The 25,219-nt window shown below is 44.5% G+C and overlaps 1 protein-coding gene across 1 annotated transcript in view; it reads left to right on the top strand.

Annotated features, from left to right (window-relative positions):
• Window positions 1-24,027, top strand: part of LOC306931502 (ADP-ribose glycohydrolase MACROD2-like) — a gene marked incomplete at its 3' end in the record, with an annotated part of 342,789 nt that extends 318,762 nt beyond the window's left edge. Inside the window, exons 5-6 of the mRNA XM_079512903.1 lie at window positions 21,634-21,750; window positions 23,951-24,027. Of these exons, the coding sequence (XP_079369029.1) occupies window positions 21,634-21,750; window positions 23,951-24,027 (194 nt within the window). The remainder of the gene's footprint in view (window positions 1-21,633; window positions 21,751-23,950) is intronic.
• Between the last annotated feature and the right edge of the window lie 1,192 nt (window positions 24,028-25,219).

Here is a 25,219-nt window from a genome sequence, read left to right as displayed (position 1 = left end):
TGGTGTAAAGTAAGTTACATCAAGTAAGTTAACCCATTTTGACCTGAGATCAGATTCTAAAAATGTCTTCTACATCCTGACAGTTTTCTGAAAAAGCTATGTTTCTATGTCAGTGGTTCTTCGATTTTTCAAAAATAGCAGATCTACAAGCTCGTAGCGCGCCACCGAGTGGCGCGCTACGAGCTTGTAGATCTGCTATTTTTCAATAGCTAAAGCATAACATAATGCTAACACCAAAAGCCGTTCCCGCCAAAAATGGGTTAAAGTAACTAAGTACATTTACTTAAGTAATGTTCTTACAGTAAGTAACAATTTTGAGGTAAAATTTTACTTTATTGGAGTATTTCCAATTTTCAGTACGTTACTTACTTCTACTCCACTATACATCTCAGAGGCAAATATTGTACTTTTACTCTACTACAATTATATGACAATTATATAACCTTTAGTGACTATAGTTAACTTTGTAGATCTTGATTATTATTACAAAACATACATAAACCACATACCTACCTGTAAATACATTTCTGCCATTTGAAAATAGCAGATCTACAAGCTCACAATGCCACATTGAAATGGGACATTCTGCATAGTGAGTACCTTCTACTTTTGGTAGTACTTTTAAGTACATTTTGATGTCAATACTGTTACTTAACCCATTTTGGGCGGGAACCCCTTTTGGTGTTAGCATTATGTTATGCTTTAGCTATTGAAAAATAGCAGATCTACAAGCTCATAGCGCGAGTGCCGCACTACAAGCTTGTAGATCTGCTATTTTTGAAAAATCGTGGAAAATCTGGTGCAAATCTTTGAATATATATTCTTTCAGAGCGAATGTTTTTAACTCAAATCTTTGCTTCTGGGAGGTCCCTGGAACAGCATATTTTCAGATGGGGTCGGCTGCCAATATAGTTTCTGGGGTCCTTGATATGAAATAGTTTGAGAACCACTGTCATGATTTAGAATTTTTGTAGTGTCTGGTCTAATGGGTTAAAGACAAGTGACCACCAGTAATGAATCCATGAGAAGCCTCACTTGCAGAAAGAGAGAACAGTCAAACGTCTGGACCTTGCCTGGTTGCCTGTGAGCTGTAATGGAACTCAGAGAGTGATTGGTGTTTACCAATGCTCTGCCAGTTCTCTATTATTACAAAATATACATACGTACATAAACCACATACCTACCTGTAAATACATTTCTGCCATTTGAAAATAGCAGATCTACAAGCTCACAATGCCACATTGAAATGGGACATTCTGCATAGTGAGTGAGTACCTTCTACTTTTGGTACTTTAAGTACATTTTTATGTCAATACTGTTGTACTTTTACTCAAGTACATTTTGAATTCCGGACTTGTAACTTGAGTATTCCTACATTGCAGTATTGATACTTTTAATTAAGTAGAGAATGTGAGTATACTTATATATATGGTGCAACCACTCCAAGGAACAGCAATGTCCGTGTTAACCTATGTGACAATGTGTGTGGCTATGTGTGTGGCTATGTGACTATCAGTACCAGTAGGGGCAAAAGTGGCGCTGTTGTGCCAGAAACAGAGAGAGAGAGATAGTGTTGCACTGTTGCCTAGTGCTAATTACAGAGAGAGAGAGAGAGAGAGAGAGGCAGGGGGAGAGGGGAGTTACACCACTCAGTTCACACAGGTGTGATTTTTCCACCACTGCATAGCATACCTCACCCACATACACATACAGTAAGAAGCCACCTCTGCTATAGCCTCCTCCTCCTCCTCCTCCTCCTCCTCCTCCTCCTCCTCCTCCACCGACCGTCTATGTTCACACTCTGTTGTCACCTTTGACCCCCTGGCACAGTGCTTTTATGGACCCGTCGTCTCCTGGGTTACACACACATTTGGCACCTCAGCTTTAACAGCCACCCTGCCACGCCACGGAGGAAAGACGAGACGGGGTGCTACTGAAACACTCACTATCTTTAGTTTCTTACAAAACCAATTTAGAGTACTTTAGCGTGCGTGCGTGCGTGCGTGCGTGCGTGCGTGCGTGCGTTGCGTGCGTGCGTGCGTGCGTGCGTTGCGTGCGTGCGTTGCGTGCGTGCGTTGCGTGCGTGCGTGCGTGCGGGCGGGCGTGCGTGCGTGCGTGCTACGCTTGGGAGTGCCTAATGTCCCTACAAGTATAGTAGACCGGGTCCTCACAAGAAAGATTGCTGTTTTTTGGTTAAAAAGGATTTGTGGAATTAGAATTACAATTAGGAAAACATTCAGGTTACTTAGGATTAGGCTGTTTTAATGTGTTAGGTTCTGCCTGATTTGGTGCATTTTCTTGTGGCTCCACGCTTCGCCTCTACGACTTGCCATTTCAGTTTCACGGCTTTCATATTTTCCTAATGCGTTCTTTATTTTTAGTTGAAAAACAAGACTTTTTTTTTTTAGTGTGTGCATGCATGCGTGTGCGCGCCCGTGCGCGCGCATGTATTCGGGGACATTTAAGGGAAGAATCAAAGCATCTCCTCTCTGAACACCGTGGAACATCATTAGCATAGAGCAACAACCATGCCATTGCTGTTAATTCCTCCACATGTGAGGGCTTCAGATATCAAAGAGCTCCGGGACCAAGAGGAGCTTGTCAGTGCCGTACACGCATACTGCTCTACAAAGGCAGTCCAGAGTAGACCCCCCCACACGCCCCCACCTCCTCCCACCAGGCGTGCCATGTCGCTCAGCGGGCGAGGTGCAGATCAGCTGCCAGCCACAATAGAACATGAGAGAGACACACGTATATGGCTCACGATTTGAAAGTATAATCCAGATCGCTGACCAATGAGGGTCTCACCTCGTGTCGGACCCGTGATCTCGAGCCAACGGCAGGCGTGCATTATTGATCAGAGGGATCATGTATTCAGAAAAACATCAATGGTGATATGACCGTCTCACACCGACATCCACATTTGCTTGAGTCTCAATCTTTCTTTTTGCAATTATAGGCCTACGTTGTTTTATATTTGTATTACACGCAGGAGAAAAAGCTGTGCTGTGAGATGTCAGTCAGGCTATCAATAAGTCTATTTCTCCCTCCGAATTTGCTTGCAGACCATATGGTCAGAGTTCTCTCTCTGCGGAGGAAGAGCGGGGCTCGGGGATCGATTGAAACAACACGTTTTCCATCCAGGCATAATTAAATGTCGCCTCATGTAGAAATTGCCCTCTTTGAGAGGTTGAGCTAATAAGGGACGCTAATGTTGAGAAAACACTGTTGGAAAATACAAGCCCCCAGAGCAGATCCAGGCCAATTTCATCATAAATTACTTCCCCTGCACAAAGTTCAGCTCCGAGTCACCTGAGAGTCTGCAGCTTGATGGTAAAGGATGGCTTTTTCCTAGAACAACCTGGCTAGAGGTGAAAGTTGGAACAGAGGAGCTTTGTTCAACACGTACACTTCTCTGAGAAACGACAACGGCAGGCAGCACTAGACAAATGCGTGTAATTATGTTGCAGTCCGAACAGAAGCCTTTGAGGCCTCGCTTGAGGAGCACAGAAAGTAAACATGGCCGCTTCAGATGCTTGGATCTTCAGGCCAAACTCTACCGACGAGGACGTAATTACGGAAATGGGGAAAGATGGAGCCATTCAGCGAAAAGGCCACTGCTTTGGATTAAAATGCATGAACAGCTGTTGCTATTGTGCAGGTTTCTTTGACCTTTTTGCTAGTGCCGTGGCTGCTTCAGTGGAGCCTTGTGCCCCGTACAATACTACATGCAGGGCTACGCACAAGACTGTGTTCGACCACAGCAAGAACCATGACGGAAAAATGGGTATGACGGCATACATTTCCTCGGTCGTTTAGCTTCATTAATGCAGAAGCTTGATGTGTTTTCATTTCAATCCATGAAAAACAGGCAGGTTGAAAGGCCAGTGTCAATTAATGTAATGAATTTAACCGATGCAGGGGTGGGGACAGTTTTGAGGTTTCAAAGTGTTCCAGTCTCTCACCAACAATTAGGGCAATTATGCCGGGGAAAGGGGTAGCAGCCTTTTGAAGGATAAGCAAAACTGGAGGTAATAACTAATAATTGTCTCATGTTTGTACATTGTACTTCGGCCAGCTTGGACAGCTTCATGCTGGCACACAGAAACACCTAATATGAAACACACCAACAAAAATTGTTTAATGTCTTGACTTGGTGGCGCTGATAAATTATCGGATAATACATCAAAATGTCAAACCACATTATTATATTGTACTCTAGCTTTTTTGCCCTGGATTCCTTGGGTCATGACGCATCTCCCCATATAGGCCACGCCCATTTGTGTCAGGATAGATTTTCCGCCATTTTAAATTTCCTTCAAAACACACTTTTACTTTCTGATTCTACAGATCTTGTCCGAATCTCACAGAAATCGGTACACATGATCTCTGGACCTATCGGACCGCGTTTCAATTTTTTTCAGATTTTTTTAATTTGTTTTTGTCCGTATCGTTCGGCCTTAATCGTCGTCCGAAGTTAGTGGGAGGGGCCTATTTTACAAAAAATGCCTAAAATCACGAACGGAATGTCCAATCCATCCCAAATTTGAATCAGATGTTGCGGGTGGTTTAATCAACGAAAAGCCAAAAGCGATTCCATTTTCATCCATAGGGGGCGCCGCAAATGCGAAAAATGTAACCGTTTCTTGCAGAAAAAATATTTTTGGGGGTATAAATCCCCTCTGAATTACTTACGCATGATCGCAGGGGTGACGCGACATTGTAATTGGCTGGCAATATCAGTGGGAGGGGCATATGTAAGCCACTGCGGCAACCACACTTTGCAATTTTTTTAAATTGCGACCTTTCTAGTTGATATATACAAGTGAAGAATGACAGGAAAGAGAGAGAAGGGGAGATACATGCAGCAAAGGTCGTCATGAACGGGACTCGAACACGCCTTGTGAGTTTGTAGGTTATCGGTTATCTTTTCCATGTGACACCATCGTACAACAATGTACAAAACAGGACTGAAGTTGTGATGTATGCTATTGATAGTGGTATATATGCTCCTCCTAGTGTCGAGGAGTATACTGCTTTGTTGGACGTTATATGCAAATAACGTAATTCTTAATAATAACACCCAACAAAGAAGAACTTGGCTTGTTATCATGACTAAATAAATGGGGGAGAAAAACAAACAAAGCAATATAACACCAAGACAAACACCCATTTTTCACTTTCAACCAGCATACCTTGAGGAATGGGCTCTAGCAGCGTGATCAGCTGTTCTGCAGTGCTCAGTAGTGAATGTGTCAGCTGGCGGCCTCGCCACAGCTCATAAACTGCCCTGGTGATTCCTGCAGCACAGGTGTTTACTTTTATAAGGCGCGCCAAAGAAGATGCCCACATGCCCCCCTGTCTGTGATAGCATCTCCAAAACTGGGCTTTCATTTGGTGTCTCGTTTCTGGCAACGTAAATAATAGGGAACACAGTGTGGGTATAATGCTACGTTCACACCAGCTGCACGCGCGGAGCGACATGAAGATATACAAGCTGACCTCCGACACTTGTTCCTGCGTAATGCGTAGTGGTGTAGAAACTAGAAAGTACTCGATTTGTTTACTTAACTGTCATGGTTTGGGTTTGTTGTGGTAACCCTCTGGTGGCTATTTTGCACAATGTTTTGGCCTTGATTTTGTGTTTTGTTTTCCCCACGTCCTTTATCACCTACCACAGCCATGTTAACACATTTTGTGCCCAAGACGTCTGTGGACGTCTTGGGTATTACCGCACGTGCAGAGCCCAAGACGTCTGTGGACGTCTTAAAAAAAATATATATATATATATATATATATATATATTTTTTTAATCAAAAAAATCAACACAATGATTTTTTTTTTTAATACGTGGTGCCAAAGTTTGTGTTTTCGCCATTGAGAATGCATTTGGCGTTTAAATTAAATAACTCAGAAACTATAAAACATTTCAAAGTAAAAAGCATGTGTCTCCACAGTCAGCTGAATTATAAAAAATGTGAATGGATTTTCTAGGTGAAAGTGATTTTTGGGCAGTTTTGCGTGGGCTCTCAAAGTGTTAACCACCACACCTGAGTTTAGTTTCAGTGCTAATTGCCTTGATTTGTCTATGTATTGTAAACCCTGCTTGTCTTTCAGTTGGTGCTTATTGGTTCTTGTGAGTAGCTGTACTTGGAGTGGTAACAAGACACAGTTGAACACTGTTTTTTATTGTTTATATGGAACCTCAAATTGCACCTTCTTAAACTAAACTGTGTTGTATACAGGTACTATATGGAACATAACCTACTGTGAAGCTGTTCACAAAAAAAGTTTACCTAACTTTGCAGGGGAAACATGCACGTTGTGTACATAATGTTACCATTCTTTTATTCTATCCATTTGTTTGCTGTGTTTTTAGTTGTTTTTGAATATTATGCTACCTATGCCCCGCTGCATTGTCTGTAAGGAAGCCAAACAGAAGTAAGTTTTACTCCTAGTCCTTTGTACCATGTTGTACACAAGATGTAACAATAAAGTCCAACCTTGAACCTTCCTCCAGAGAGTCTAGAGAGAGATCTACAGCTGAGAGAGAGAAAGCAAACCCCCCTCCGGGCAACTGGACGCCACAGACAGTGTTCTCGGTGCTGTCTGGGACTAGTCACTAGGGTGACTCCGCGCCCGCAGACGGGGAGCGTTACAACAACAAGGCGGAGCGGTTAAAACAACATGCTTCAGCGTTTAGGGCCCTGCTGGGCCTGCGGCGGCTTTATGTCCCCGGGAGCGTGCTGCGGCACGGCTGGGGTCTGGCACCGAGAGGCCGTCCGTCCTCAGCTGTCTGAGGACGCCCGGTGTGGTGTCCTTACTGCGGCGGGGGCCCCGGAGGGTCACGTGAGCTGTTGTAACCCGGCCTGTCTGAAGGCAACCCTCTGTAGTCCTGGGAACGCGCCGCAAAAACAACATGGAGAAGTAGAAAAGAAAACATCTCATTTGTCTCTCACTGCTCCGTGTGGCATCACCAAGCACAGCACTACAGTACAGTATGTGTCTTTCAGCAGTGTTAATGCATTATTATTATTATTATTGCTTCCACCCGTCACTGTGACACGGGGGCCTATTTATGTTCATACAGCGTCGTTATTTTAGGAAGTCCTCCATTATGTCTTGTAAGGAGTAGGGAGGGGGCAAAAATGATTCAATTTATCTACGCACGGTTCCTCTTGAATGTTTGAGAATAAATGTTTTGAGTCTGCGTGTAAACAACATGTCTTGTACTGTATAATATCCACGCGGCACCGCAGCTCTAAGGCTTGGTTGTGTTCCTCGACTCGGCATGATAAATAGATAGCACTTTAAATCAGTGGGTACAATTACTTATTTTCACACCTGTGAGCCACCTACTATAAAGCAGTCTTGTCCCGCCGGCCACTGAGCAGCAGCTCCACTGGAGCAGTCGTCGACTCAGAGGGGGGATTACTGCTTTACTCAAGGGCACCTTAACGCCTGGATGATATACTTTGTTGTGCTACGGTATCGCACACCACAAATAGCTGATCTACAAGCTCACAATGTGTTCCGCTGAGTCACAATCGTGAGACGTGAGCTTGTATATTGGCTATTTTGTTTGTGCAACTGCATGAGTACGGCAGCGGCGGCGGTGGCTCAGGGGTAGAGTGGCTGGTCGGTAACTGCAAGATTGCTAGTTCGAACCTTAGTGTCGAAGTGTCCTTGAGCAAGACACTGAACCCCAAATTGCTCCCGATGTGCTGGCTAGTGCCTTGCATGGTTTCTGCCACCATCGGTGTATGAATGTGTGTGTGAATGGGTGAATTGATGCACAATCTATGTAAATCGCCTTGGATAAAGGCGCTATATAAATGCACCCTTTACCACGTTCCATTTATAAATCACTGCAGCGATACAGAGACCGCATGCAGCGCTCACGTGTCATGCTCGTTCTCATCCAGTGATCTCATTCACGTCCACCACTCAGATCTGTGTATAGAGTTCAAAGTCGAGCCGTCAATGTTTTCAGTCACGAGGCCACTTTGAATAACCTCAGCGCTACGTGCTTCACCGTAGTTCATTAACTCTGATTTGTGTCACACACACAGTTTGACCAGATGAAGAGCCTAATTGGCTCGAAACGTCGTCAATATTAATACACCTTTTGGAGCATATGAGTGTGCTGGTTCCCTTCTCTTTTCCCACACACACACACACACACACACACACACACACACACACACACACACACACACACACACACACACACACACACACACACACACACACACACACACAGCATGAATACACTGAAGAGAGTGTCAGAGAGGCAGGGGCTGAAATCCCGTAAGAGGGCACTTTTGGACAAAAATAGCAGATCTACAAGCTCACAGCTTGTAGATCTGCTATTTTCGGGGCACACTCTTTAGCTAGTGGAGATGTGGTGTACAACATGGATTTCTAAACAAATTTGTTCAACGCAAAATACTACATGTGTTCAAGTTCAGGAGACTTCGGAAAAAAAGCAATTCTCCTGAATGCAGTTTAGATCAAATAATATATAAACGCCGAAAAGACAACTTCAGGATTTCTGCAATTCCACTGGAAACCCCCTGATTGATAATGTAATTCAACCTCTCTTGAGAAGGAAGCTGAGAATCTTGTAAGTCTGGGGGTATTTTGTGTCACTTTGAGAGATCACATTTGCGAATGTCTGTGTCTGGCACTCTTAATAGCCCCGAAAATCCCTTGTTTACCTAGGCATTATTGTTAGAATTCCGTTCATAATCCCTGTTTGTCAGAACTTTGCTACAGTGGAACACTGGCTGTTGAAATAGCTGTGATTAGGCACCATAATCCAACATCACTGGGGACAAACTGTAATGGATGGAACAGCTTCTATCTGACATTTAGTTCAGCTCAGCATCTCAGATTGGCACTTGATTAGGAACTAATCCATGTCATTATCTCCTTCAGTCAAATTAGTTGAGTTGGAAATGGTGTCGTAAATCACAGAGGCGGAATAGGGGGGGGGGGGGGGGGGGGTGGCTTGGAACATAGCCGACTCCCACCGAGCGTGCAGCGTGCGGAGAAACCTCCTATCTCCTTTTCATAGCCGACTCCCACCGAGCGAGCAGGGGGCGGAGAAACCTCCTATCTCCTTTTCTTCCACCGTTTTTAAGTCTATCCTGCCCCTGTAAATGAATGCCCTTTAGGGGAGCAGAGGCGTATCTACAATAAGGCGAGGGCAGGCGCCTGCCTGGCCAAAATCCATACAATGAGGAAAAAAGAGGACAAAAACAAGACCTGAGAACTATTAAAATGGACAGCTGATTGGCCGTTGCGGTAGAGCGCGACCCTCAATCACCCATTGGAATGTAAATGCATGCCTTTCAGCCTTTGTATCCTACTCGTCTGGCAGGTATATCTCTTTGAAAAGCTTTAGTGCTACGATTGTGCGCGGGGAGACGACAATTACCATATCTTGCCTGCCCAAAACGTAATTCCTGGATACGCCACTGGGGGGGAGACACACAGTAAATTTCGTCTGGATCTGGAGTCGGGACTCGAACCCGGGACACACTGTCATGCTGGATTACCAGCCATGGTGCCTGGACCGCTAATCAGAGCACCTATTTGAGTCAGAAAACCCCAGACCACAGAAAATCTACTGAATGTTAAAAGTTCAGGTTTTTTTGGGTGCAATTGAGCAAAAAAAAACGTTGAGCTAAAAAAAAAATTACAAAAACCTTTTTTTTATGTCACAATCCCAAGGATTCACTGGAATACAGATAATTTTTTCCAACGATATGCTGTTGCTATGGATACCAACCCCCCAAAAAAGTAATAATATTAATGTGGGAATGGGACTTTGTGCTTTAACGGGTTAGCTCAGTCGGTAGAGCACCTATACCTTTGGACCGCAAGGTCATGGGTTCGATCCTGTTCACCGCAAACTCATTGTATGAGTAGCACGGCTCGATGTCGTGCGTAAGTACTGGGGAGCTGATGGTAGTTGTGGCGCTCCACCTCAGCATTCCATCTCCCAGAGGTCTAACGCATTGAAACGGGGATAGACTCCCGCACCCTGGCTGATACCGACAATAAGCCTCTCTGACTTACTTATACGTATACTTGTACACAAACTGACTAGATGATGACTAAATGACTGACAAAAATGATATCTGCTCCGTAGCTAAGCAAGGGATTCTGATATCAATGGCACATAGCTACTGGCTGCAAATTGCCTTTGCTTAGAGACATCTTGAACTTGATTTACGTTCGGTTGTATGCCGCGGTGTCGGGGAAGGAAAGAGTTGGCCCGCCTTGACTAGGGAGGTTTTTAACGATTTTGGTCCCCTGACGATTCCCTCTTAAAGATGAGTGCCGTGATTTGTTCCACCCTAAAACATGATAATCGGTTAATACTATTATATAAGGAGGCAGATTTCTTTCAAAAAAAGTGTACAGTATTTGTTCAAATGTTGTTTTTATTTGGACACGCCCACCAGTTCATTAAGTATGCCTGGTTTGCCTGGTGGGTGGTGATGGGTGGTGATCCACCTGAACTGAAGCCGCAGGGGAGGGGATGATATTCTGATGATGATGTTTTTCTCATTGGCATGTTTGACTGTCACGGTTTCAGCTTCCAGGAAGAAACCCTAAATACAAAGGGAAGACATCATTGCACATAACAACCACACCAAGGGCTCTAATGAAGTCACCTCATAAACACATGACAAATCTTCCCTGTAACGATTCCCTATATTTGACAAAAGTGTATAGTGAGACTAGTGTACAAATGGAACCCAATGGACCCTCTTCTACACTCTCAGAGTTATATGGTGGTCCTTGTATATAGCAGACGTAAAGTGCACATACCAGCTCTGACAGTGTGATATAAACCGGTTCCCGGAAAAAGAACGGTTCCTCAATGTTTGATCCGGCCATCCGACACATGTAGCTCGGCCCAGGTGCGCCACCACCCTTCACTGTGAGCAGTACCTCGGTCCAGGTGCGCCACCACCCTTCACTGTGAGCAGTACATCACGACACCCCCACTCACACAGAGAGGTGATTTCACCCCCCCCCACTTTTGACCACCCGAATATTTTGTTTTGTTTTGTTTTGTTTTTTCCACTTGGATCAGTGGTTCCCAAAGTGGGGTCTGGGGACCCCCAGGGGTACTTGAGGGAGATCCAGGGGGGACCCAGCTAAATGATTTGTAACCAAATGGACTCTTATGGGTCTGTAAATCAGAGAGTGTACAAATGGAACCAACCAACCATTTGTACACTCTCAGAGTTAAATTAACAGTGGTTTTACAATATAAATTGGGGTACCAGAGATAGAAATGCCATTAAATCGGGGATCCGTGGCATAATGCGTGTTAAACTGGGGGTCCATGAAATTAATATGTTTCGGAATCACTGCTAGAGCCGTAAAAATCCTCCCTTATCGGGGTCACTGGCATATGTTTTCCAATGGGGGGTCCGTGGCCTAATAAATGTTGATTTGGGGGTCCTTGACACGAAAAAGTGTGGGAACCACCGCCCTACATGAAAGCCTATTGGCCCATTTAAGATTGATTGAACGGCGACTGTGCCATTTTTGCCTATTAAAGCATGCCTACCTGGGAATTTTGGCCGGGAATAATAATAGAACAAAATAAATAAATAAAAGGCCCACGCTCGTCTGTCCCCCCTTCAGATACCCATGTGAGAGTGTGACACCCCTGGCTCGGTCCCCTCTCTGTTTAGATTACGTCCTGATACTCTCCCGCACCCCGCCAGGGAGAATCCAGCTCATTCCACCCCCCCTCCCACCTCACCCAAAGCCCCCTCCCCCCTCCCTCCCCCCCCTCCCCCAGCCCACGCTGCCTGCCTTGCCTCCTTCCTTGGCTCTTAGTCCTGAACCCAACTCTCGGAGGAGCCGAAAATAATTAGGAGAAGAAAATTGCGGCTGACACTATTTCTGAAAAGCAGGGTATTGTAATGAGAGCAGAGCAGGTATTCATTGTGTCTGTGGGAGCGATTGAAGTCCCTCCCCCCCCACCCCCCCACCCCCCCGCTGGGCTCTTCTCAGGGCCTGTAGGCTGTGCTGAATGAAGCCCAGGGAGAGTAAAGCGGGGGGCTTTGCCAGGCGAGTCCCTTCTTAACCCATTTTGGGCGGGGACCCATTTTGGTGTTGGCATTATGTTATATGCTTTAGCTATTGAAAAATAGCAGATCTACAAGCTCGTAGCGCGCCACCGAGTGGCACGCTACGAGCTTGTAGGTCTGCTATTTTTGAAAAATCGTGAAAATGTGGCACAAATCTTTGAATATATATTCTTTCAGAGCAAACGTTTTTAACTCAAATATTTGCTTCTGGGGCGGTCCCTGGAACAACTTATTTTCAGATGGGGGTCGGAGGCCAATTACATATAATTTTTGGGGTCCTTGACATGAAATATTCCTTGATTCAGAAGACATTTTTTAAATTTCGACGTCAGGCCTAAATGGGTTAATGCATGTGGGAACGCCGCCGCCGCCCCATGCGAGAGAGGACGGCGGTGAGGCGGAGGTGTCTGCAACAATGGCAGAGCCAAGGTTACGGCTGAGTAACTCATTCAAACTACTTCTAGTCTCTCGTGCACGCATACACATGTACAATACAAGCGCACGCACGCACGCACGCAGGCAGGCACGCACGCACGCACGCACGAACGCACGCACGCACGCACGCACGCACGCAGGCAGGCACGCACGCACGCACGCACGCAGGCACGCACGCACGCACAGACACACACAGACACACACAGACACACACACTCTCTCCCTCTCTCTCTCTCCTTTATCTCTGCCCCTCCTCCATATTCTTTCTCAATCACCCCCACCTCCCATCCAATCTCTCTCTCTCTCTCTCTCTCTCTCTCTCTTGCTCTTGCTCTCTCTGTCCTCCCCACTCCCAGCATGAGTTGAGAAGGATGCTGTCCCGCTATGGCTCAAAGTTATCTTCATTAGTGGCGCAGGCAGGTAGACTTGGTGGAGCTGCTGCGGTGGGGTGGGAGGGGTGATGGGGGGGGCAGGGGGGTGTTCTCTGAGCAAGAAGACACCCTGAGAAGATGAATATCCGCCATGTCCCACATCGGCCCGGTCCAGAGCAGCGACGGGAGATAGATGAGGTATTAACGTTATATTTCAACAGGGGCCGAGGAGGAAGCCCAGGCATGGGGGTGGACAGCAGCAGATGCCGCAGCCTGCAATATTAGACCCATTAAACGGGGTGTCCTCCATTAACAGCTCTTAACAGGTGTTTGAAATATCGGTGGAGATTGGCAGCCCTTGAAGGATAACAGAACAGCTGTCACCTTTTCAGACAGTCTGTCTTTCTGGTGCTAGATCAGGGTGAGCCCAATTTCAAATGACCTTTTTCTTTTCTTTTCTTTTTTTCTACATTAGAATCCTACAAAATCCAACTATTTGGTATAATAGATAAAATAGTTGTAAAAGTCTGCGCAAACACATGGGAAATGAGCTTCATCAAAACACTTGTTGAGCATACTGCCTCCCCCTGGCCAGCCGGGGCGCCTGATGGAGGGGAAAGGAACTGTTTGGAATAACGTGTTCCTTCCACGCACGCTACGTCCAACCGGGGAAACTCCCCCCTGTCAGGTGAAAAGAAGCGGCTTGGACTCTACATGCGTAGAAGGAAACATGAGGTCAGTCCGTTGCTCTCCCCAGGTTGGCAGAGTGAGTGTAGGAGTAGCCTGGCTAACAAGCCAGACTAATATCACACAACACTGTCGCGGTATATTAGTCTGGGCTGGCTCCACTTGGATTTCATTTCCCGGGGGGCGGGTTCAAACATTTTCTCTTTGACGCAATTGGTCAGAGCTACTGTCAGTCAAAAGTCTCAAGCATTGAACGTCACTGTACCAAAGCCCGCCCATATTGCATACCGTGTCCCGATTGGTCCGACCTGTTCTCGGTTGTAGGAAAGAGGCGTGCTACTGAGCCTCGCCAGACCGTAATCCGCTGGTAGGCAATTTTTTTTTGCCAACGGCTGATTCGGTCTGGTTTATTAACCAGGCTAGTGTAGGAGCCCCAGGATTACATTAGATAATTGACACTGGGTGAAAACATGGGTTGCAAAATCGTGGGATAAAAAAAAGAAAATAAAAAAACACTCAGAATGTAACCAGAATGTTTTGCTTTAATAATTTTCATAATTAATCTTGTACCAGTCCATTGCAACAACAGAATTCCTCATAGCCGCTTATCAACTTAGTTGAATTAATAAGCAACAAAACAAAACCATTTTTTAAATTAAACCATTGTTCACTGTAATATATCTCACTGCGTTTAGGTTGCTGTTTCTGTCTAAAGTGAGTGAATAGACAGGTGTGTGTCTCTGAGGTGAATGTAAATGCCATACTTAGTTAATGAGGATCAGAGGCTGCCTCTGACTGTGATCCAGCATACATACGTTCTGTCGGAATCAGCAGGGAATCCTGATGAAATCCCACTTAAATGAGAAAATAAATTGACGGCAGAATTGTGCCTCTGGGTCATATCTCCACTTATAGGCACGCTGAGATGTGCTTTTATAGACGCCTACAATAATAGATGTTGAAAACCATATTCGGTATCACGTCGCGTTTAGCCCTGGATTCAATGGATTTTTTTTGGGAAATAATCTTCTGTTAAAAACATGGACCGTGACATTTGCAGTCAAAATATGAGAAAACGTGCTTTTTTTTCATGTCGTGCACATTGCACACTCTCAGGCGCACGCACGCACGCACGCACGCACGCACGCACGCACGCACGCACGCACGCACGCACGCACACACGCACACAACCCAGCGTGCATCTTACTGGGCGCCGCCCCTTCCGTGAAGAGGTCTGTATAAAGCAGGTGAATTACATTTGTGAGTGAAGTGATGTTAGATTGTGGCAATCAGCTGGATCAGGTCTGCATGTTGTTGTTCTTCTTCCCCTTTTACGGGCATGGGCGGGGCCAATATCAAGACTGTACTGTATGAGTACACATCAGTGTACTCATATTTTGTTTTACTTAAGTAAAAGTATCAATACTGCAATGTAGAAATACTACATTACAAGTAAAAGTCCGGAATTCAAAATGTACTTGAGTAAAAGTACAAAATTGGCATCAAAATGTACTAAAAAGTAGCAAAAGTAGAAAGTACTCATTATGCAGAATGTCTCGTTTCAAGTTTTCAAATGTATACAAATATTTTGAAAATAGCAGATCTATGATGCGACGCATTGTGATCATTGTGACTCATTGTGATCTTGTAGATCTGCTATTTTCAAGTTGCCTGAAATGTCTATAGGGCTGAAGTGGGTAATGTATGTTTTGTGATAATAATCAAGCTCTACAAAGTAACTAGTATAACTATGAGTTTTCAAATAAATGTAGTGGAGTAAAAGTACAATATTTGGAGCTGGGATGTAGTGGAGTAGAAGTAAAAATACTGGAAATTGGAAATACTCAAGTAAAGTTCAAAATGTACAAATACCTCACTGTACTGTACTGTACAGTACTTAAGTAAATGTACTTAGTTACTTTCCACCACTGCCAACCGTGCAGCAATATGACCAGGCATTTGAGAGACAACGGTTTGTGCTCACTGCATTACACGCACACACACACACACACACACACACACACACACACACACACACACACACACACACACACACACACACACACACACACACACACACACACACACAGTACAGGTGCAGGAATATGGGATACCAGCATCACCCACAATCTTCTCCGACCACTGAGATGAGACACCGGTACCTCCCGAGGGATATTAAGCCCGCCCACGGGGGATTTGAACCCGAGACCTTTTCGGCTTGATGCAATCTTCCATTCCTAGTCCAGAGAGGTTCCCATATGGCTCGCTGTAGTAGCGGGGGGCTCCCAGAAGAACTCCCAGAATGCTCGTGGGTAACGGATTCGCCCGTGCCCCGACAGAGATGGGTTGAGCACAGAGAGGGGAAGTGTCAGGGGAGCGTAGGGGGCTCCTGTGGGGGAGAGAGAGGGGGGGAAACCGAAGGACCCCAAGCTATGCGTTCAATTCTCCATAACCTTCTAGCTTTACTGGACCCCGGAGAGAACGCAACGGTTCACTTTGCACACCGTTCACTGCACATTCACCCATTTAAGACCTGAGGACACGATTCTATACCAATGTCTTCTAATCTAAATCATGACAGTTTTCTGAAAAACCTGTAAATGGTAAATGGTGCATTTATATAGCGCCTTTATCCAAGGCGCTTTACATAGATTGTGCATTACATTCACCCATTCACACACACATTCATACACCGATTGCAGCGGAAACCATGCAAGGCACCAACTAGCACATCGGGAGCAATTTGGGGTTCAGTGTCTTGCTCAAGGACACTTCGACAGTAACTCTGGGGGATATATTCAAAGATTTGCACACATGTAGTTTCACTATTTTTCAAAAAAATAGCAGATCTACAAGCCTATGAGCTTGTAGATCTGCTATTTTTCAACATATAAAGTTTAAAATATTGGTTAAGGTGACACGTATGCGCCCTCAGTTGTTTAAAACTGAGGGTGTACAAATGTAACCACATTTGGTTATGCAAGAGCCATATTGATTCATGTTGTTCAGTTGTGTCAATTGGGTCAATAAATGCCAATAGGCTGGCCAGGTATCAATCAAGCGCAGGTGTTGCTGATTGGGAGAAGCAGCAGCAGCTTTTTGACTGTGCTAGTCTACAGTGATGGTACATGTGCTCTGTATGCTGTGTCTGTGTTGAGAACCACGTACGTTTGTGGACTCTACTTTTTCCATCATATTTGTTTGAACTTTGGAAACGTCTGGACATCGGTTTGAAAGGGCACGTCTAAAGCTATCATTCCTGTCAGCAACCAGTAGTGTTAAGGTAAACAAAACACTTAGACACTACAAGTTACATTTGTGCCCCTTTGTCTGAGTTACACATCCTTGAACAAACACAGGGTTGTACTGTGTGTTGTACTGTAGGCATGTTCTTAAAGAAGCTGATGACCTAGTCCTACAATATAGGTTGACCTACAGTACAGTATGATGTATTAACACCTTTTCCAAATAGATGTGGGATGTTTATTTTAACTGGCTAATCGACAGGCTCTTTAAATCCCAAGACCTTTAATTCCCATCCAGGATTATGTGGTCTTGCACTGGAAAAAACAAAACATGTGACATAAACTTTTGATGGTGCCTTTTCATAGGCAAACAATAATGACATTTAAAAGAAAAATAAGTAAAATAGCATAGCACATATACTGGCAAGTATACTTAAAATGCAACGATGCAAGTTGGGAATGCAATACCAGTTGCACCCGTTGTCAGGACACCCGTTGTATCTGTGTCGCTTTTAGGCCGGTCTGTGATGCCAGTACTATGACATTATAATGTTGACATAAGGGATCTCCATATTGGGGATGTGTGTCCCCTGTGTCCCCTCTGCACAGAATCTGGTCACTTCTGTGAGCTTGTGATGATGATGTCACACCGTCCACTGTATGGGTGTTATTGGGCATGAGATTGTGATGCCCACTTCTCCATATATGGGCATGTTATGGTTGTGACGCCCACCATCCTCGACTCCACACACCCACAACTCAAACACATCAAGGGCCGTTTCAATGATTCATGAGAGGAAATATCATTGTTGCCTTTCAGAATAATGTTTCATGCCTGTAATCATTTATGATTCAAATTGTTCTTGGTACATTGTGGGAACATGTATCATCATCATCAAGTGCAATTTCTTTGGCTAATTGTGTGTGATTATGTTTTTTGATTAAATCCAAAGCCAATCGTATATGTCTGTACATGTAGCTAACCCTAATTCTGGGCGGGAACCCCTTTTGGTGTTTTAAGCATTATGTTATACTTTAGCTATTCAAAAATAGCAGATCTACAAGCTCATAGCTACGAACTTGTAGGTCATAGGTCATAGAAAACATAGGTTTTTCAGAAAACTGTCACGATTTTGAAGACCTTTCGTAGAATCGAGCTCATGTCTAAATGGGTTTTAAGTAGCCTTTCATTGCAACCAGAGCAATATCCCCTCACATACATACATACGTACGTATGCCCATTTTGGTCTTGTGTTGCTTTTTCAAAAAGCCATCAGGATCCGTCTCTGTCAACGAGCTGTCCCTCAGTCCATTAAAGATGATTAATAGAGGCAGAAAAATCTTCCACACAGCTGTTGTCTTTGACTCATCCCTGAGAGATGGAGGGAGGGCGAGAGAGGGGCTGAGAGAGAGAGAGAGAGAGACCATCCTTCGTCCAAAAAAAAAAAAAAGCCCCCTTTCATCCGCGGAGCGACAACGTGTGTTTCCGTCAGCAGCGGCAACAACGCGCCGTACATTTTGTACCGACCACGACGACACACGCAACTCATCCTTTTGTCCGTTTCCCTCCTCGCCTCCCCCCTCCCCCCTCCCCCCCGTCTGAGTAATAACACTGAAGACAGACGAGGAAAGTGCTCGTCCCTGTTTTGTTCCCTTTGTTCATGAATGGCGTGTTGTTTTATTCCCTCTTCAACGCTTACAGGATAATGGGTCATGATTCTGCAGTCTGTTTTATCTTCTTCTTTCCATCCTCTTGTCTTCGCTCGGCTCGGGCAGGATACGGGAGAGAGCGGTTAGAGAGAGAGCGGTTAGAGAGAGAGAGAGAGAGAGAGAGCCATTGTCTGCATACTGTGTATAGTGCAAGCCTTTCCAGTGAGACACTAAAGAAAAGACATGTCTGTTTGTCCAACAGCCCCCTCCTCCCTCCCTCCCTCCCCCCCACTCCCACATGGCTCCATGTTATCCTCTAATGGCCAGTGAGGATCCCTTTTTTTTTTTTTTTTTTTTTACAGGACAACTCCAGGAGGATTTTATGACGTTTTGGGGTGTGATTGATAACAGGCTCTCGGAAGGGGTGTCAGGCTTTCAGAGAGGGATAATGTGGATTTCTATCTCTCTGCCTTCTCGTGTACGACGCGCCATCAATCACGTCTATCGTATGGCCTTAACCCGGTAGAATTAAAACCTTGAGGTGGGGGGGGGGGGGCTCCGCAGAACCAGGGCAGACACACACACACACACACAGACACACAGACACACACACACACACACACACACACACACACACACACACACAGACACACAGACACACAGACACACACACATCAACGGGGAGAGTGCGACAGAATCTGAACGCGGGTCCACAATGGAGCGGGTTCACCCCATAGCATAGCAGATGGCGTACAGTACAGTATACATGAATCCTATAGTTTGTGCTCCGTCGTACACGTCGGCTTGGCAAGATGAGCTGGTCATCAAACGGCGTGTAAATGACCCTCAACTCTTCCGCACCGCAGGACGGGACAGAGAGGTGGTGGTGTCAAATGTACCGCACAGTGGGATTACACGAGTATTTACACTGTGTGTGTGTGTGTGTGTGTGTGTGTGGGGGGGGGGGGTGGTATGGGTCTGTGTGTGTGTTATTAGATCCTAACAGCTAATTTCTCTCGCCGCTTTAGGTCGATATTTACCAGCGCAAAGGGCACCAGCAGAAAGTAGCGACAGCAAGCCAAGACATAAAGAACAAATCATTGTTTTTAGGGCATATATACTGGCGACCACATTAATTAGACCGCCCCTATTAATTTTTTTTGGGTGGGAACCCCTTTTGGTGTTAGCATTATGTTATGCTTTAGCTATTGAAAAATAGCAGATCTACAAGCTCATAGCGCGCCACCGAGTGGCGCGCTATGAGCTTGTAGGTCTGCTATTTTTGAAAAATCGACTGACTGACATAGAAACATAGCTTTTTCAGAAAACTGTCAGGATGTAGAAGACATTTTTAGAATCTGATCTCAGGTCAAAATGGGTTAAAGGAGCACTTCACCCAATTTCAACATTATCTTCATACAATTTTTCCCTCACTAATTCTCATTGTGAGATGCCACAATATCCGTCTACCTATCTGTGTCTCATTGGAGGGCCGTGGAGAGTTCAGAAACCTGCCTATAGCAATGATATCATTGATGGGGTTTCCAAGCTAGGAACTAAATCCTTTCTCTTCCTGGAAAGTTTGAATCCTGAAATAGAAGCCATTGTTCTTGCATTCATAAAATAGTTGGTTTCGGATTTCCAAAACCTACCTGCCTAGGATGATGTCACTGGTAGTCAGGTTTCCAAACTGCCCACAGCCCTCTTCTGGGACAGAGAGGGAGTTGACAGCAATGTGGCATCATAATAATGAGCATTATAGCGAGGATCAATTTATGAAAATACAGATCAAATACATTTGGTCTTTTAAGCAAGTCATTAAATTTTGTTTCATTTTAGTTACATAAAACGTAACTTTTATAACTTATCCCTGATTCAAACCCCAGTTTTTCCACATCAGAGACCAAGAGAATTCCCACTAGGCCAAGTTGGGATTCAATCATGAGAAATGTAAATTTACTCATTTTCTCATTATTGCATGAATAGTAGGGAGACCACTTCCAACCTGCACTGCGGATTTAGTAGTTAGTTATACTGAATTAACATACTCTACCCTACAGATTTGTTCAAATAAAACTTTATTCATTATAAGTTCCAGATTGCAGCTTTAACTCATTAAAACCCACATATGCCTTCAGTAGGTCTTACACTTTAAAGGTATGACACTATTTTTAACAACATTTAAAGTCTTTGTCATGGTCCTTCAAAAGTGTAGGTTTTATTGTATGGTATTGTATTGTATTGTCTGTATTGTATTATCTTTTCTGTAAAGGTTTCGTAGTGTAATAATGTATTTATTCTTTTCTTGTCTAGTTTTGTTTCATTTGTTGTCTTAATTGTTTGTATGATTATTTTATGTACATTCTCAGTTATTCACTTTGAATCATAAAAAAACATCCACTCCAGTATGCAATGTCAGGTGTTTTTCTCTCTGTGTTCTAAAGCTTCTTCAGATGCAATGGAAAAACGCCCCCCGGGGGACTGAAGCATAGAGGAGGAGGGGAGGGGCAGGGAGGAGAGGGGGCAGGGTCTGTGGACATCACTGTCCACAGCCCTAATTATCCAGAAAGACCCAGACAATCCACTGAATGTTCAAAGTTCAGGTTTTTTGGGTGCAATTGAGGTCAGAAAACCTTAATAAAAATGACCTTATACCTTTTTAATAAATAATTAAAATGGTAAATGGTGCATTTATATAGCACCTTTATCCAAGGCGATTTACATAGATTGTGCATTACATTCACCCATTCACACACACATTCATACACCGATTGCAGCGGAAGCCATGCAAGGTACCAACCAGCACATTGGGAGCAATTTGGGGTTCAGTGTCTTTCCCAAGGACACTTCGACATGTAGACAGGAGGAGCCGGGATTCGAACCGCCGACCCATGGATCATTGGACGACCTGCTCTACCTCCTGAGCCACAGTTGCCCCATTAAAAATCTAAAATGACACGGATGCTTTCATGGTTCATTTGCTTGTTTGTTTTGGAGTGACAAAGCACATGTCATGCCGCGGTGGTTGTGGTTGGACGTGCTGTGTGTATTCTTGTATGTTTCCCCATAAGTATACTGTATGACTCACTGTACCGTACTGTGTTTGTGCTTGTGTTCCAGTTGACGGCTGCATACACAAAGCAGCGGGGTCCTGTCTGTATGACGAGTGCCACTCACTGAACGGCTGCGACACCGGCCGGGCCAAGATCACTTGCGGCTACGACCTGCCTGCCAAATGTGAGTACAAGTCATCATTAGTACTATAGCCCTTACCCGTTGTGAAATACTTGCCGTCTTGTGGCCGCGGGGGGTACTGCGCCCTGTGGCCCACGGGGGGTACTGCGCCCTGTGGCCGCGCCACTTCAGTGATGCTTGCGGAACTCGACTACGTCTCGTTCCTGACCGCATCACTGTCGTGGCCATAATCACGTTAAACCACACCCTCTCATGTAATATCGCTTAATTAGGCTCATGACACGTGGCATCACAGTGTGCCGTGAGCTTGTAGAATGCCCGATGTTGCTGCGTCGTCGACACCATTGTATGACAAAATATGAAATAGTATTTTACGTTTTTTTACATTAACACTCCAGATTGACAAATGTGACTAAAATTAACTGAGGGACTGCCATTGGATTTTTTTAAATTTTTGTTTTTTTCATGTCATATGAAAGCAGGGAATCATATAGCTTCAAATTGACACATTGGTTGTTCAGTTTGTCCCACCAGTTTTGGAGATATGGCTTATAGAGTAATGTCTTGCAGAAAACAGCGAGTTGAGAAAACAGGCTTGAAAGGTTCACTTCTGTGGTCTCTAACATTACACCTAGCTACATGTTTAAGCATTTATTTCATATTTACATTTCAGCTCTGACACTTATTTCAGTCATGCTCTAGTATGTGAAGAGTCTGCCTGTGCTATAAACTCATTTTGAGTTCTTCTCACAAATGTGCCACTTTCATGACCTTTTATTTTCTTTACCTCAGGCTTCTTAATAAGCTATAGTGTGCTGAACAGGCATAATGTGAAGACAAAATAAATAACTTCATGCATGCTAGGTTTTACACCAAATTCCAGATGGCTAGAGCATGCATGCCTTGGCACAGAATTTTCCAAATGTGTCAGAGTGCAAACGTCTCATCACCCACACACACTGTCACATGTGCCAACAACACACACGTGCACAGACACACACACATACCGTGGAGATATTGAATGGCGAGGGGCTGCAAGGGAACTCAACTGGCATGCTTTTTATTGTCCATTCTCTCCGACTGAACACACTTTAATCACAGATGATTACAGTATTCCTGAGCAGCACCATCCATTCTATGATAAATCAGGTCTTGTTATTTGGAGGATAATTAATACGAGGGGTGCCTGTCGTACGGCTAGCCGAGCTTGCCATCTGCACACGAACAAAGACATTAAGGGAACTATTAGGTGGTAATTTGATTGATATTTCATCCCTGATGTATTCTGTTAGCAGACCAACGTAACTCACGTTGCCGTGCAACACGGCAAACATTTTGTTTTTATTCCGGGATAATATTTAGACTCTGTGTTGTGTGTGTGTGTGTGTGTGTGTGTGTGCGCGTGCGTGCGTGTGAGCGACAGAGAGAGAGTGTTACATCTTCATCTTTGTGAGAGTTTCGGCAGTCAAAGGGGTGTGAACAGCTGTGTGGTAAATTATTGGTATTGCACAGTGGTAAAGTCACTCTTCAGGGTGGTTTCAAATGGCTTTTTGTGCAACGCCCCGAGGGGGACAGAGAATCACACAATGGAAAACAATGGCCGTCTCTTGACAGTCCTGTCAAGAGACGTCCCAGTAGTACTAGTAACCTATCCCTGAAAGACTTCCATGAGATAACCGAGAGGAAATACTTTAAACCATTTTAGGCGGGAACCCCTTTTGGCGTTAGCATTATGTTATGCTTTAGCTATTGAAAAATAACAGATCTACAAGCTCGTAGCGCGCCACTCGGTGGCTGCTATTTTTGAAAAAATCAAAGAACGACTGACATAGAAACATAGCTTTTTCAGAAAACTGTCAGGATGTAGAAGACATTTTTAGAATCTGATCTCAGGTCAGAATGGGTTAAAGAGGAGATGGAATTGGCCTGTGTTAATACGGTCTGTCGTAAGGATGTCAAACAAAGCCACGCAGATAAACAATGAGTCATTCTACCAGACGGCCAGTTCAAGTGTCTGCTGTATAGCGCCGTGACAATTTAATAACCTCCAAACTCACATCATAGCATGGGAGCAATCTCCCTGCCACAGGCTACAGCTATTATCCATTAGCAAGAAGGGGGGGGGGGGGGGGGGGGGGGGTGTCAAAATTGTTGATAACTTGTGATAAAAAGGTGTAGCACGGTCTTGTCATTTCGACACGACTGCTGTAATATTCCCGCACAACCCTTCGTTTCCTCTCAGCTTCTGTCACTGTCACCATCGCTATTGTTGCCGTCGACTGCTCGTCTTGGAATTGGAAAATTGACAACCGTTTTTGACCGCTTTTGAGCGCTCGGCTCTGACAAGAGATCTCACTCCTTCCCCAAACTTCATCTGACAATTTTATTCTTTTCCCATTATTAATTTCCCCTCGGTGAGTGATTCGTTACGCTCCACCTACCCGCCCATTGTAAAGCTGTCGGAACTGTGACGACGTGCATAACAGTGGTTCACTTTGTGAAATCACAAATAATCGCCTACATACCATCCATCCATCCACCCCCCCCCCCCCCCCCCCACACACACACACACACACACACACACACACACACACACATTGCAAGTAAACAAGACTAAAGACATTCTTGCGTGTGATTGCATTTCATGTAACTTTATATATGACACAGCTTAGGCACAACTCATATTTTCTAAAAATCTTGCCTTAGTAAGATATTTGGTGTAGAGCAGTGGTCTTCAACCAGTGGTCTGGGGACCACTGTTCGAGGTCCTTGAGGGGGTTTGAGGTGGTCCCCAGCTAAATGATGGCGAGTTGGTAACCAAATAAACCCTAATAGATATTTAACTCTTGGGCGGCTGTGGCTCAGGAGGTAGAGCAGGTCGTCCAATGATCCATGGGTCAGCGGTTCGATTCCCGGCTCCTCCTGTCTACATGTCAAAGTGTCCTTGGGCAAGACACTGAACCCCAAATTGCTCCCGATGTGCTGGTTGGTACCTTGCATGGCTTCCGCCGCAATCGGTGTATGAATGGGTGAATGTAATGCACAATCTATGTAAAGCGCCTTGGATAAAGGCGCTATATAAATGCACAATTGTATTTACCATTTTGAGTGTAAAATGAAACCAAATGGATTCATTTTACGTTATTGTTAAACATCTGCATTACGTTACTGCATTTATTTTCAAGAAGTCTAGACATCTGACATTTAATGTCAGATCTACAAGAAACGTGTTGTGAGCTTTATTCTAATAGAATGTTTGCCTATTATGATGTGCCAATTGGGACGCTGCGTTTCAAGTTGTTAAGAAGCACGATTTCATCTTTCACTTTTTGATTTGTATGAATCAAATGTGTACACAAATTAATACAGTTGCCTCTGGAAAACGACCAGTTACATATTTCCCCATAGTAAATAAATGTACCACGCAAGTAAGATATTGTTATTGATATTATTGAGCCATGGAAAACAAAACAAAGTCAACGGTACCTGTAACCCCAGGGAAATTAAGACA

Source organism: Electrona antarctica, assembly GCF_951216825.1.
Source record: "Electrona antarctica genome assembly, chromosome: 10".
Lineage (NCBI taxonomy): Eukaryota > Metazoa > Chordata > Actinopteri > Myctophiformes > Myctophidae > Electrona > Electrona antarctica.
The sequence above is the reverse complement of the archived record's forward strand: the minus strand, read 5'-3'. Positions and strand labels throughout refer to the sequence as shown.